Source organism: Acinonyx jubatus, chromosome B2, assembly GCF_027475565.1.
Source record: "Acinonyx jubatus isolate Ajub_Pintada_27869175 chromosome B2, VMU_Ajub_asm_v1.0, whole genome shotgun sequence".
Classification (NCBI taxonomy): domain Eukaryota; kingdom Metazoa; phylum Chordata; class Mammalia; order Carnivora; family Felidae; genus Acinonyx; species Acinonyx jubatus.
This window is the reverse complement of record NC_069385.1, coordinates 76,269,498-76,285,261: the sequence shown is the minus strand read 5'-3', so window position 1 is coordinate 76,285,261 and position 15,764 is coordinate 76,269,498. Positions and strand designations below refer to the sequence as shown.

Sequence of the window (15,764 nt, the reverse complement as noted above, 5' to 3'; positions counted from 1 at the left end):
GTGTGTGTGTGTGTGTGTGTGTGTGTGTGTTATTTGTTTTGTGTAATTTCTGCTCACCTCTCACCCACTGCCACCATTAGACCGTAAGCTCAATGAAAGCCAAGATATTTTTGCTTTTGCTATTGTCACTGTTCACAGCTGTATACCCAGCACTTAGAACTCGAATTTTTGGCACTAGAATAGGAACTCAGTAAACATCTGTGGACTGAATAAATGAATGGCCAAGATTTATCCCAGGAATGCTAAAATAGCTTAATATAAATAGATTTTTCTTATGCAATTCACAGACGTAAAGATGAAAGGAAAACATACGACTATCACAATACATGCAAAAATCATTACAGAAAAAATAGTATCTTCATGATTAAAACCCATAGTAAACTAGGAATACAAAGGAACTATGCAATCTATCACACAGATTTGCCAAAAATTTCATCATACTTAATGATAAAATGCTAGAAACACTTATTTATTTATTATTTTTATGTAGGTTTCCCACCCAGTGTGGAGCCCAATTGGGGGCTTGAACTCACAATCCTAATATCAATACCTGAGCTGAGACTAAGAGTTGGCTGCTTAACTAACTGAGCCACCCACGTGCCTAGAAACACTTAAGATTAGGAACAAGATGGGTGCCTGGCTGGCTCAGTTGGAGGTGCATGCAACTCTTGATCTTGGGGTTGTGAGTTTGAGCCCCATTCTGGGTGCAGAGACTCTGTAAATAAATAAAACTTAAAAAAAAATCAGGGGTGCTTGGGTGGCTCAATTGGTTAAGTATCTGACTTTGGCTTAGGTCATGATCTCACAGGTCCTGAGTTCGAGTTTTGCATAGGGTAAGCTCGAGCCCCACTTCAGGTGAACTTGAGCCTTGAAGTTGGAGAGCTTCTCTCTCTGTCCCTCATGAGATTCTCTCTCTCCCCATGCCTCTTGCTCACTTGCAACTCTCTCCAAAATAAGGAAAAAAAAGATTAGGAATAAGAATAAAACTCAATCATTTACATTAACTGAAAAAGGTTAAAAATTTTCATTAAAATGCAGATTATCAGAACGTATTCAGAAAAACTCCACCCAGCATATGTTTAAAAAAATTTATATATGGGGTGCCTGGGTGGCTCAGTAGGTTGAGCATCTGACTCTTGATTTTGGCTTAGGTCATGATCTCATGGTTCATGAGATCAAGCCCCGTGTCAGGCTCTGTGCTGACAGGGCGGAGCCTGCTTGGAATTCTCTCTCTCCCTCTCTGCCCCTCCCCTGCTCTCTCTCTCTCTCAAAATAAATTAATAACCATTTAAAAAATTTAATATGTAAAGACATAGATTACTAGTGAAAGGATAGAAAGATACATGATGGCAAACAGTACAAATGTTTTCTGACAAAGACATTGAGTAATTTCACTGGGAGAAATGGCAGTCTTTTAAACTAATGATGATAGAAAAACTGGACATCATTACAGGAAAAAAAAAAAAAGGAAATTTGATTCCTATCTTACTCCAAACACACAAAAATGAATTCCACCTGTCAAACCTGAAACTACGTAACTCCTAGAAAATAAACGTAAGAGGAAAACTTTACCATCTTGAGGTAGGCAAAGATTTCTTAAGACACAAACAAAACTAATCATTAAAGAAAAAAATGCAACAAACTAAACTTCATTGTAATTAAAATTTTCTGTTCCTGAAAAGACACTATTAAGGAAATGAAAAGGTAAGTTACTGATTGGGAACACGCGTTCACATATTCACAAGGGCATAAATGAGAAAGGTCTTATTTCCAGACTATATAAAGAACTCTTTAAATTTAACAAAGAGACAAACAATCTGATTGTTTTCTAATGACAAAAAATTAGAAGACACTTTCCAAAGGAACATGTATGAATGACCAAAAGGCAAATGAAAAGGTGCTCAATACTATTAATCAGGAAAATGCAAATTAAAACGACAAAGAGATAGCATTTTGTACCATTACAGAATTAGGTCATTTCCTAAGAGAAATTAAAATGTCTACCCACTAAAAGACTTATACAACAGTGCTATAGCAACTTTATTCACAATAATCAAGTTCTAGAAAAACACAAAATATCCAGAAATAGAATGGATAAATTATATATCGATACAATAGAAAACTACTCAGTGAGAAAAAAGAATAGGCGACATGTGCAATGGCATAAATCTCAAAACCACTGTTAAAGGAAAGCCAGAAACGAAAAAAGCACATACTGTATGAATCCATTTATATCCAACCATGGCAAAACTAATCCCTGTTAAAGAAAATCAGAAGAGTGGTTGCTTTTGTTTTTACCAGGGGCAAGGTGGTGATAAAGTTCAACAGCCAAAGACTATCAGGGACAAACTAGCAAAGTCAGGTTTCTTCACTTGCTTAAACAAGAGAGAGTAGTAACCCAAGGGAACACTGAAGGGCCTCTTTGATGAGAGGAAGTAGGGAGGTTGTCTTTTGTTTTTGTTTTATGTAAGTTTGCGGCTGCTAATAACCCTACAGAGTGGACTGGAATTGGAGAGACTTGTCTGAACTTATGATTTAAGAGGTAGAGGGAGAAACAGAAGAAAAAGAGAAGGGTAATAAATATCATCCCCATTTGACAAGGGAAAAAATTCAGATTAAGCAATTCTGCCCTTGTGAAGAAGCTAGAATTTGAATTCAATTCTCATGCCAAATCCCAAACTGCCACACCTATACTTGGCAAATATAAGGAAAAGAAAGATGGGCATCAATCTACTTCAGAGTGGCTCTGTGTAGTAAAAGTTTCAGGATTTTAACATCTAATTTACTCTACTTGAAACAGCAGTCACAAGGGAACAATCGAGGGGACCACATACTACCAAACAAGCAAAAAAAAGAGGACATTTCTCCTAAAAGTTGTTTGTTGTAGTGAATAACGAAGTCAAACGTTTGCTGACTTCTCACTGGAACGCAGAATATGAACGAGCTCCAATAAGAAGCCTGCAACCTTTGTTAGTCGTTCAATGAACGTCTCAGTGTTTCTGCAGAGAACGCTGTGGACAAAAAACACAAACAAAAACAAAAACAAAAACAATCCCGAGTTTATTTACAAAATAAGAAGCTCTCACATTGGAACTTATCCTCTAGTGAGGATCCCAAAAAGAAACAGGCACGGCATTTTTTGCACTGCTTGTGGAAAGGCCGGATACTGTTGTATCAGCGATCCTCAAACTTCAGTGTGTATTCTGACTCCTGGAAAGCGTGTTAAAACACAAGTTCTCATTCAGCAGGTCTGGTGTGGGGCTGAGACTGCATTTCTGAAAAGCTCCTGGTGATACCGAGATTACCAGTGAAGGGGGGGGGTGGGGACTAAAAGCACGAGGGGTGGGAAGAGAAGCTCCACTTTGAGTGATGGGACAGGCTCTAAGCAACTGGCAAGGAACCCCAAACCCTGTGCTTTTGAGGCAGGCGGAGGCTCCCGGGCCAGTAGAAACGCAGGCTACTCACGGCACCTCGGAGCCCCACACGCCCAGCGCCGGCCTTACCCCAGGATCAGCAGCGCGCTCCGCAGCTGTGTCCGCACCTCCAGGAACACGGGCGTCCCCGCGGCAGCCGCCGCCATGGCCGGCGCCCGGCCGCAGCTTCTGGCGAAGCGGAGCCACCAGGGCCAGGAGCGGCCGCACGGGCCTCCCAGACCGGATCGCTGGGCGGACACAGCCCGCCAGCCCACAGCGCCGCCTGCCGGGCGGAGAGCGCGCTACCGCGAGGACTAGACCCGACAACGTGAGCGTTTTCAAATATGGGCCTCTGGTCTGAGTGGTCACAAAGGTGGGCAGGGAGAACCAAACGGTTCTCCCACTCTTCTCCGTGTGGGCGTGGCCAGGTGCGTTAGTCTCCCAGGACAGGACCTTAAAAATCGGAGCCGAGTACACTCCCTTGGCTAGCTTGGGTAGAAATAAGGCTGGAAGAAAGGGAGATGACCGAGGGAGGTGGTATAGAACTGGCACTGACCCCTGGAGGCCTGAGAGCAGATTTCTCCACCCCAAACATACAATCTGGTTTCGTTTTTTAATAAGGACAGTATCTTTTTTAATGAACTGTGGTCTGTCCTTTGCTAGCTCTCCTCTGTCTAAGGCAACAAACGTCCGAGATTGATTTGGCATTGCTTCTCGATTTAGACACAGTTGCTCCAAGATGCAAACAGTTGCAAAAATGTAAGAAGTTTTCTGTTACCGATGCAGAAAGGAGTGTGGTTAAATCAAGCGTCATGAATCATAGCATTAACCATTCCTATAACCTTTGAAAACAGGAAGATGAGAATGATCCGCATATACATTTCCACTCCCCATATTTTGTATAAATAAAAACTTATTCACAGAAGTCATAATCTTATTACAACTAGAAGATAATTTTGGAAAGTTTGACATAGTAAAGAAAACGATCTACTACAATGTAAATACTTAAAATGGGGAAAGATTAAAATGTAAAGCTATAGTGGTGGACTTACAATAAGAATTTTAATGTTTATTTTTGAGAGAGAGAATATGAGTGGGGAAGGGGCGGGGGGGGGGGGGGAGATACAGAATTGGAAGAAGATTCCAGACTCTGAGCTGTCAGCACAGAACCGGAAGCCGGGCTCAAACTCACAAACGGTGATATCATGACCCTGAGAACATGACCTGAGCCGAAGTCTGAAGCTCAACCTACTGAGCCACCCAGGAGCCCCAGTAAGAATTTTAAAAGCAAGAGGCTGGGGGCACCTGGCCGACTTGGTGGATGGAACATGCCACTTTTGATCTCAGGGTTGTAAATTGGAGCACCACATTGGGTGTAGAGATAACTTAAAAATAAAATCTTACAAAAAAAAAAAAAGCAGAAGCTTTTAGTTCTTAAAAACAGAAACAATGATGTATTTCCGAATATAAATTAAGAAAATCGTGCTTATTGATTGCTTCTTAATTTGAAGATTTTCCAAATAAATAATAAATCCACTTTAGAGATACTATTTTAAGACAGTTTTTCTAAAGTTAAGTATTTGCTGTTTTAAAGCTTATTGTGTTGCTTCACAAATTCCTGTTTTCATCACAATAATTCAAAAGCATGGATGGAGGTAACAATGCAGTTAAAGAATTGTATTTACTACTATTCCACTTCAAATAATGGTGACCATGGGTGATGATTTTAACTCCTAATATCTTCCACTTTTAGTTCTCAAGGCTATTGAGTCTTAAATACAGACACAGTATATTGAAATATTTAAGTCTTAGCACAGCATGTGCTTCATACTTGGCATTTGGTTCTTTTTAAAGATTGCTATATTTCATATATATTCACACATTTATGAAACATAAAATCAGTCCTTTTTTTCTGTGATCCTACGGTTTAGGCAAAACTGCAACTTCCTGGTAGTAACTACATGATTTAGAGAGACATAAACTCAAAATGGTTCCAAATCTGATAACAACTATTTATCTCCTAACTTCACCAGTCTCTAACTTCTTCTGGGCCTCAAGTTCCTCATATGAAATATTGAAGAATAGTTTAAATAGCACTTAAGTAATTGTTTAAATAATATTTAAAAGCTGTTCTCAATTCCTAGCATTCCTGCCAACTCCTCATTAAGATGCCCCTGGTGCTGGAAAGTTGAAAACACCTGCTATTCACTTTTCCAGGCCCATCCATCCCCATAGTTGGTGGCCCAACAGTCCGCTCGAGGGCGCTGTGGCGACAGCTAGAGCCGAGAGGCGAAGCACGGACCGGGGGCGGGGATCGAGGGGCCGTCGACGTCGACGCCGGCGTGGGCGCGGGCGCGGTGCACGCTGGGAGCTGTCACTAGGCCCTTCGGCTCCCGGCCTCCGCGTCGTTGCCGCGGTTGCCAGGAGAGCGGCGCCGGCGGGGAGCGGCCGAGCCCACGGCAGGTAACAGCGTCCCCGCCCCCAGCGCGGTCGCGAGGCCGGCTGCCGGCCCTGAGCGGTCTCCTCAGCCTGGCCTGTTCCGGAGCTGCGGGGACGCTCCGCCGGGCAGGCTCTGTGGCGTCGGGGGTGTTGCCGCCTCGGCCCCGCCTGGAGCTTGGAAGCCGGCCGGTCGCCCTCCGGTTTCCGGAGAGGCGCGAGCTGCGCGGGGATCGGCGGGCCGGGGTTGGGCGGAGGCTCGAGGGCGGCCCCAAGGCAGTGGGGCCTCCAGCGCGGGGACCCAGCGGCGCGCAAGGTTGGGGGGGGGAGGTCGCACCTGTGCGATAAAGGCGCACGGACTAACCTCTTTGTTGGTGGAATCCAGGCTTCGTGCCTTCTCATTCATCTGGTGGGTTCCTTTAAGATTGAGGAGACACGAATGCCAGCTATAGTTAAGGTTCCATGTGGGGGTTGGAAAAATGTGCAGAAGTTTTTTAGAGGAAGTCAGGTTAGTCATAAGGAAGTTGTTAACTATTATCACCTTTGATTCTCAAGCCTTTTAAAGTTGCAGCATAACAATAGTTACTTGTTCGGTCTCTTCCATTCTTCACTCCTACCCGGAGGGGGGAGTGGCACACAACGATACTTATTTAAAGCTGGAAGAATTGTGTTTCTGAACACTATAATGTATAGTTCTAAGGAGTTTGAGAACTATATTGTGATAATCTGATTTGGAGACTATAGTTAAAGCAATGAAAACATTTTTTTGATAATTACAAAAAAGATAGGAAACTAAGTGTTTGCCTGACATAAGCTCAGAATTGTTCAAAGACAGAAATCTCTCAATTTTGATGTTCTTGGCTCCCTTCTACACAGACAGAAGATCTAGTATGTTATCATGGGTAGCATATGTTGACATGTGCTAAGAAATTCACCATCTCATAACATAATGATTTAGTTGCGCTAAGTTATAACAAGAGTAAACTAAAACCAGTTGTAGTACAAATGCTTTATTTTAGTGATCAGTTTAAGCTGCTACTCCAAATGAAATCATTCCCCGTTAGTACCAAACAATAGTAAATTTCTAGGTGGGCCTAGTTATTAAGGAAACCAGGTCTTGAAGGAAGAATTAAAAATGCCTAAGTGAGTACACAAATCAGAAAATGTGACACCATAACCAGAATGTTCAACGTAAATTAAATGTTTGACTATATAGAGTTTAAAGAGTCTTATTTTGTAGTTAAAGTAGTGGAAAGAGCGATGGCCTAGGAATTAAAGATTTTGTTCAAATCCTTTGTTCTCCTAAAGAAATGTTATCTCTCTAATCAGTTTTGTCATCTGTAAGGTAATTTCATAAGATCAAAATTTTCCAAACTGATGTCTCCCTTTGAACACTCTTCTCAATCCATCAATAGCCTTACTGCCCCAAAACAGTGTTCCATGGCAAATGATTTAGGGGTGCATTGGTTAAATCAGTTTTAACTTCTGATTTGCTTTTAACTGCAGGATTTCTCAAAACCTTTACTACTATGCTCATATGCATATAAATCTTCGGGGGAAGGTTATCAAAGCATTTTCTAAACTTAACTGGCCAGAAAGCCTATTTTCTCTCTCTCTTTTTTTAAATTATTGTCACATTGGCTTCCGTACAACACCCAGTGCTCATCCCAACAAGTGCCCTCTTCAGTGCCCATCACCCACTTTCCTCTCTCCCCCACTCCCCCATCAACCCTCAGTTTGTTCTCTGTATTTAAGAGTCTCTTGTGGTTTGGCCAACCTGTTAACATTAGAAACATAATTACATAGAATACCAATTTGAAAATTACTGTACAGATCTTCCTCAACTTATAGGGTTGTGTCCCTGTAAACGCATCATAAATTGAAAATATAATTTGAAAATGCGTTTAATACATTTAACGTATGTTAAAAATGCTCAGTGTACAAGGGGCACCTGGGTGTCTCAGTCAGTTAGGCGTCTTTGGCTCAGGTCATGATCTCGCAGTTCGTGGGTTTGAGCCCCCATCAGGTTCTGTGCTGATAGCATGGGAGCCTAGAGCCTGCTTCAGATTGTGTCTCCCTCTCTCCCTGCCCCTCCCCAGTTGCCCTCTGTCTCTCTCTCTCTCTCTCTCTCTCTCTCTCTCTCTCTCTATCAGTATACTTACATTGACCTACAGTTGGGCAAAATTAACACAAAGCACATTTTATTATAAAAGTTTTGAATATCTCATGTAATTTATTGACTACTATGCTAAATGAAAAAGAGAATAATTGTGTGGATAAAGAATGGTTGTAAGTATATCAGTGGTTTGCCATCATGATTGTGTGACTGGGAGCTGTGACTTGCTGCCACTGTGAAAAATTATAAATCAGACTCTAATAAGATGGGACTGCCTATACCTGAGCTGCGTCTTCTTTCAACTCTAAAATTCCCTACGTTGTGCTTTTTATTTAGCTTTCAGTTTAAGCTTTCTGGGGCATGAAGATCTAGTGACAAGTCATTGGTATAACAAAAGGCTTATATTTTCCTTAATAAAATATTAAAGATGCACATAAGTTTCTATGTAATGCTTTAATTTATGGCAGAAGATTATCTTTTTCTGGTCTCTTGATGCTTTTCTTGAATCATAATTCATGTTTTGAATTTAATTTTATGGTTAAGTCATTGATTTTATTAATGGCATAAAGTTCCAACAAGACTTGTTGATAATGGCATTTTTTTTTTACTATGATTGAGTTCCCTCGCTAGTCGTGAGTTCTTAAACTATGAAATGTAATAAAAGCCATTGGAAATGCTCTTAATCATTAATAACTAATTTTAAGAGCTTAGATCGTTAGGGTTCAAGGTTAAAACATAAATTCTAAGGTAGTCTTTTCTGAGTTGCTTACAAACAGGATGTAAGTGTTGAATGCAGTCTTAAATTATTTTGCTAAATTCTGTCAGGTGTCACTAGCACACAGTGTGGCTACTTTAATCTAACTGATACTTTGTTAGGAATGATTGCTATTAATGTGCTCCTTTGTTTGAGGGGGTCAGGAAGTAAGCCTTAATTCAGGCAAGTAAATTTTCTCTATGAAATGCAACTGTCAAGAAGTAAATAGCTGCAGTTTTTGTTTAATGGCTTACCGGTTTGCTGCTGCTGTTGTTATTTTGTGGGTTTGGTTTGGTGTGTGTGGGTGTGTGTTTTGGGGTGTTTTTTTGTTTTTTTTTTACAATTTTTTTTAAGCTGTCTCCACATCAGTGTGGGGCTCGAACTCACAACCCTGAGATGAAGAGTCGCAAACTCTACGTACTGAGTCAGCCAGGTGCACCATAGTTTACAGTTTTTATTGAAAATTTATGATATGAAAAGAAGTACTTTTAATTCCCTTGTCTTTAAATGGTGATGTCCATTTTCTCTGTATTGTATTTACCTATTTACCTCTCCTTCTCCAAGCTATTCCAAGCCTAAAATATCAATGATTTTTTTTTTTTTTTATTGCACAGGTCAAAGACATTGCATCAAATTTAAGAAAAATTTTACATATAAAGTGCATTCATTTTGTGTGTACATTATATACACACCCAGGTAACCAGCACAATCAAGATTTGGAACAGGCCACCACTTAGGCCTGTATTGTTAGGTTTTTGCTTCCTCCAAACACATGCTGTCCCTGTCTTGGCATGTCTACATCATACTACCCTCGCTCCAATGCCACCTTGTCTGTGGATCTTTTTTTTTGATTACCTCATTTTGATGTAATTCTCTTCTGACTTTCCTGTTAGCATTTATCATTCTTGTCTATCCTTAATGGCGAAACCAATGGCACGTTCATAGTAGGCACTTGTATTTATTTGTTGACCAAATGGTGAGTGTAGTATTTCTCGAACTTCAGTCATTTTTCTATCTTCAGAACTTTGGCCATATCTGCATACTTCCTGTATACTTATTTTCTTTGTATGCATGTAGTTATTAACATAATTTTAAAGAAAACTTGAAATAACCACCATAAATAGAAAGTAGGGGTGTGTCTGGGTGACTCAGTTAGTTAAGCATCCGACTTCGGCTCAGGTCATGATCTCCCAGTTTGTGAGTTCAAGCCCCGCATCAGGCTCTGTGCAGAGCCTGCTTTGAGTTCGGTGTCTCCCTCTCTCTCTGCCCCTGCCTCACCCCTGCTCACCCTCTGTCTTTCTCAAAAATAAATAAACATTTAAAAATTTTTAAATAAAAAGTAGGTATCGCTTGCCATAAACAGAAGGTAGACATAAAGATGAAAATAATGGAAACAAAAGTGTTGTTAAATTCTAGAAAGTATTGGCCATTGAACACTGTTCTTTGTTTAAAGGAGAGATAAGCAAGAATTAGAGGTGTTGATAACATTCTGCCATCAATCTGAGAACTTTCTGATGCAGTCAGGAACTGCAAGAGAATGAAGAGGGAATAAATCCCTCACTGATTCAGTGTCAGCCCATTACTTGGACCCCATAAAATCATCTCACATCTGATTGGTGCCCAAAATTTGGGGAGATAATGGATTCATCAGGGCCTGAATTCTTTAGAATTTCATCTGTGGAAGAATTTGGAAATATAGCCTCAATTGCAGATTGAAAGGTGTACTAGAGTTTGAGTTAACTTCAAAAAATAATTTAAAAATTTATGATCATTACTGAATTAGGTAAGCTTCTATTTTTTTTCCAAAAAATGTCTTTAATGTTACTAATGTTACTTTTATAGATAAAACATCCACCTTTTTAAACTAGTACCTTAGCTGTAAGATAAACCTTTGAATATAAAGAAATAAATCTAAATCTAAAAGTCAGTGATAGCCTTTAAATGACAAAGTGATGAGTGTTGATTCAGGAGTGATGAAATGATACTATGTTTATCTGGCAATAGCTCCTATAAGCATGGATGAGGTAATAAACTTAATATAATACCTTCTTCACTTCTTCCTCTCTTTGCTTTTTAAGTTTGAGCTAGATTTTAGTATTTCCATCCCACAGAAGACATTTCTAGACTTTTTTTTCTTCTGAGGCAATGAAAAATTCTCCTCTCTTATGGAAAGAGTTTAATGTGAACAGACAGAAAAATAAATTCCCTACTCTTGTTCTGTAAAATACACCCTGTATTTCAACTTGCTGTGGTTATTTTTAGGCTTACATTGGTATTATGAGCTTCATGTTTAAGTTACCATTATTTTGTGTTCACAAACCAAGAGTTCGGGTAAATAGATCATTTAGTTTGGTGTTACTGGTCTCCAAAAGCCAATTTACCTAAATGGTAACACTTAGTTTATCAGTATACACAATAATTTGCTACTCAACCAGAGGTCACATTGCTGTTAATCTCAGGTTCTGGGATACAACCTCCATTTGGAAGTAAGAAAAGAGCCCTTTGGATGAATAGTCTTTATTTCATAAAAGAGATTTCACCAGAACAAGTAGTTTATTTCCTATGTCTCTGCTAGAAAATCAGTATAGAAGCAATGCAGATAAACTCTTAGCACTTGAAAGTAATACTGACTATAATCAGAAGAACTATAAAAGCACAGCAGTCCTTTAAATTATACAGGTAAATAACCTTACGTTTCCATTTGCTTTTGTTTGTGCTGTATCAGCTACTTGAAACTCTTAGGATATGTGTTATGATCAATCAAATTTTCCAAATAGCTGGAACTCTTGTTTATTATATACCACAAATGCCATCCCAGTCTGCTATGATACTTTCTGCTTGTCTTCAGCATGATGCACTTTGCCCAGTGGCTTTTCGTATACACTTAACACATGTCCTACAATATCTTGATTTTAAAATTTCCTGGACAGTTTTTCTCCTGAGGAAAAATATAGAACGTAGTACTTGCTTTAAAGTTAGTGTCTGTCATTTTGGAAGAAAAATAAATATTAAGCGACTTCTATTTTGTATACCAGCAATTCCATAAATGTTACCACCAGTTGATCAGGAGTCTACTCTTAAGCCTGAGTGAGGGGTTCTAGCAACACGATTATTTTTTTCTTTTGTTTTATTTATTTTTTGAGAGAGTGTGCACACGTGTGTAAGCTGGGAGGGGCAGAAAGCAAGGGGGACAGAGGATCAAGCAGGCTCTGCACTGACAGCAGGGAGCCCAGTGTGGGGCTCAAACTCACGAACCATGAAATCATGACCTGAGCTGAAGTCAGGCACTTAACAGACTGAGCCACCCAGGTGCCCCCAAGATGATTATTTTTATGGCACCTGTCATTTTATTAGGTGTCCCAAGCATCCCTGATGTTAGTGATTTGAGGTTGTGTGTTAGTTTTATGTGATGCAATAACTACTGTTTTTATTACGTCTTTTAAGTTATAGAGCATGGATTGTTGATGGATTCCTTCACTTTGCCAAAGGTTTTTATTTTTGATGTAGTCCCAGTATTTTCTTTCCATTGCCAGTAGAAACACATCTAGAAAAATGTTGCTGTGTCCAGTGTCAGAAATTACTACCTGTGTTCTCTTCTAGGATTTTTATGGTTTTAGGTCTTTAGTCCATTTTATTTTTGTGTATGGTATTAGAAAGTGGTCCAGTTTCATTCTCTTACATATAGTTATCACGTTTTCCCAGCACCATTTATTGAAGAAACCTTCCCTCATTGTCTATTCGTGCCTGTTTTGTTACAGATTAATTAACCATATAAACATGGGTTTAATTCTGGGCTCTCTGTTCTGTTTCATTGATCTATGTGTCTGTTTTTATGCCAGTACTGTACTGTTTTTATTACTAGAGCTTTGTAGTATATCTTGAAATTTAGAATTGTGATAACTCCAACTTTATATCAGTAAGGGGTTAATATCCAAAATATATAAAGAATTATACAACTCAACACCAAAAAAACCCCATACAATCCAATGAAAAAACGGTCAGAAGATCTGAATAGATTGTTGTTCAAAGAAGACGTACAGATGGGCAACAGACACATGAAAAGATGCTCAACATCAGTCATCAGGGAAACACAAATCAAAACCACAATGAGATATCACCTTACACCTGCCAGAATGGCTAAAATAAAAAAGACAAATAATCACTGTTGGTGAGGATGTGGAAAAAAAGGAATCCCTGTGTACTATTGGTGGGAATGCATATGGGTATAACCACTGTGGAAAACAGTGTGGAGGTCTCTCAAAAATTAAAAACACAAATACCATATGATCTAGTAATTACACTACTGTGTATTTACCAAACAAATGAAAACACTAACTTGAAAAGATAAATGCACCCTATGTTTATTGCAGCATTTTTTATAACAGTCAAGATATGGAAGCATCCTAAGTCCACTGATCATTGGATAAGGAAGATGTGGTGCATAATACACACACGATGGAAAATTATGTGGACTTTGTCTTTTTGCAACAACATGGATAGACCATTGTGCTAAGTGAAATAAGTCAGGGTGAAAAAGATAAATATCCTATGATTTCACTCATGTGGAATCAAAAGAAACAAATGAGCAAGCAAACAAAAACCAGAATCAGACCTACAGAGAACTGATGGTTGCAGGAGGGGTGGGGGTGGGAGAATGGTAAAATAGGTAAAGGGGAGTGGAGATGTAGGCTTCCAGTTGTGGAATGAACAAATCACTGGAATAAAAGGCACACCATGAGGAATATAGTCAATGATAATGTAGCAGTGTTGTGTGATGACAGGTGGTGGCTACATTTGTGGTCAGCACACCTTAATGTGTAAACTTGTCAAATACCTGAAACTAATGTAACATTGTGTGTCAGTTGTACTTAAATTGTTTTGGGGTGCCTGGGTGGCTTGGTAGGTTAGGCGACCGACTTCAGCTCAGGTCATACCTTGCAGTCTGTGGGTTCAGGCCCTGCATTGGGCTCTGTGCTGACAGTTCAGATCCTGGAAGCTGCTTCAGATTCTGTGTCTCCCTGTCTCTCTGCCCCTTCCTCGCTCGCACTCTGTCTCTCTCAAAAAGAAATAAACATTAAAAAATTTTTTTAATTGTTTGAAATAAAAGAGGAAAATATTTTGAGAATAAACTTTTTAGTCATCTATGGCAGCACAGATTATCCCAAAACATAGTGACTTAAAACAATAAAACCTCTCAGTTTCTTTCAGAAGGATTTGAGGGAGAAGTTTGGCTGTGAGGTTCTGACTTCAGTTTTGTGAGGTTGCAGTCAGATGTTGGCCTGAACTGCTGTCATCTTTAGGTTTGATTGGGGTTGGAGAAACCCTTTCCAAAGTGGGTCACTCACATACTAGCAAGTTGTTGCGGGCTGTTGAAGGGAGGCCTGAGTTTCTCTCTGGAGGGCAACTTGAAGTGTCCTTATCACATAAGGCTAGGTTGCCCCAGAGTGAGTGATCCAAGAGATATCACATAGACCAGCAGTGATTTTGTGTAAGAGGTGTGACTATATAACAGTATGAATATCAGGAGTTGAGGATCATTGGAGGTCATCCTGGAAGCTAGCTACCACACGAATGTATAAAGAATTACAGCTCAGCAACAAAAAGACAACCAATTAAACGAGGAAAGACTTAAATAGACATTTCTCCAAAGATTATATACAAATGGCCAAAGCATATGAAAAGGTTTTCAGCATCATTGATTATTAGAGAAATGCAAGTCAAAGCTGTGTTGAGATACCACCTCACACCCATTTGAATGGCTACTATCAAAAAACTGAAGCGTGTTGGCAAGGATGTGGAGAAATTAGAAGCCTTCTGCAATGTTGGTAGAAATGTAAAATGGGCAATCCCTATCAAAATAACACCAACATTCTTCACAGAGCTAGAACAAACAATCCTAACATTTGTACGGAACCAGAAAGACCCCAAATAGCTAATGCAATCCTCCAAAAGAAAACCAAAGCTGAAGGCATCCCAATTCTGGGACTTCAAGCTGTATTACAAAGCTCTAATCATCAAGACAGTATGGTACTGGCACAAAAACAGATACATAGACCAATGGACTAGAGAACCCAGAAATGGACCCACAGATGCATAGCCAACTAACTAATCTTTGACAAAGCAAGAAAGAGTATCTGATGGAAAAAAGATAGTCTCTTTAGTAAATGGTGCTGGGAGAACTGGACAGCAACGTGTGAAGAATGAACCTGGGCCATTGTCTTACACCGTACACAAAAATAAACTCAAAACAGGTGAAAGACCTAAATGTAAGATAGCCATCAAGATCCTAGAGGAGAAAGCAGGCAACAACCTCTCTGACCTTGGCTGCAGCAACTTCTTACTTGACATGTCTCTGGAGGCAAGAGAAATAAAAGCAAAAATGAACTATTGGGACCTCATCAAGATAAAAAGCTCCTGCACAGCAAAGGAAACCGTCAACAAAACTAAAAGGCAACTGACAGAAAGGGAGAAGATATTTGCAAATGACATTTCAGATAAAGGGTTAGTATCCAAAAATCTATAAAGAACTTATCAACCTCAACACCCAAAAAACAAATAATCCAGTAAAGAAATTGGCAAAAGACACTAATAGACACTTTTCTAAAGAAGATATCCAGATGGCTAAACATGGAAAAATGTTCAACATCACTCATCATCAGGGAAATACAAATCAAAACCACAATGAGATACCACCTTACACCATCAGAATGGCTAACATTAACAACTCAGGCAACAACAGATGTTGGCGAGGATGCAGAGAAAGAGGAACCCTTTTGCACTGCTGGTGGGAATACAAACTGGTGCGGCCACTCTGGAGAACAGTATGGAGGTTCCTCAAGAAATTAAAAATAGAACTACCCTTCAACCCAGCATTTGCACTACTAGACATTTTATCCAAAGGATACAGGAGTGCTCATTCGAAGGAGCACATGCACACCAGTGTTTACAGCAGCACTATCGACAATAGCCAAAGTATGGAAAGAGTCCAAGTGTCCGTCGACTGGTGAATGGATAAAGATGTGGTGTGTATGTGTGTGTGTATATA

General features: G+C 39.7%; 2 protein-coding genes across 16 annotated transcripts in view; one reads left to right on the top strand and one right to left on the bottom strand.

The window, feature by feature from the left end:
- The window catches only part of UBE3D (ubiquitin protein ligase E3D), a 156,672-nt gene extending 150,308 nt beyond the window's left edge, over positions 1-6,364 (bottom strand). For 3 of the 6 annotated variants that reach the window (XR_008298493.1, XM_027057346.2, XM_027057345.2), the window contains exon 1: positions 3,504-3,663. Coding sequence is in view for 5 of the 6 variants with exons in the window: in XM_027057346.2 (XP_026913147.1) it covers positions 3,504-3,580 (77 nt within the window). In the remaining variant the exon portion in view is untranslated. Of the gene's footprint in view, positions 1-3,503; positions 3,665-6,213 lie in introns of those variants that run through there. The other 3 variants (XM_053222529.1, XM_053222526.1, XM_053222527.1) reach the window with 2 other exon arrangements.
- The window catches only part of DOP1A (DOP1 leucine zipper like protein A), a 109,928-nt gene continuing 99,907 nt past the window's right edge, over positions 5,744-15,764 (top strand). For 9 of the 10 annotated variants that reach the window (XR_008298492.1, XM_053222517.1, XM_053222514.1 and 6 more), the window contains exon 1: positions 5,744-5,876. The gene's annotated coding sequence lies outside the window, so the exon portion shown is untranslated. The other variant, XM_053222513.1, reaches the window with a different exon arrangement.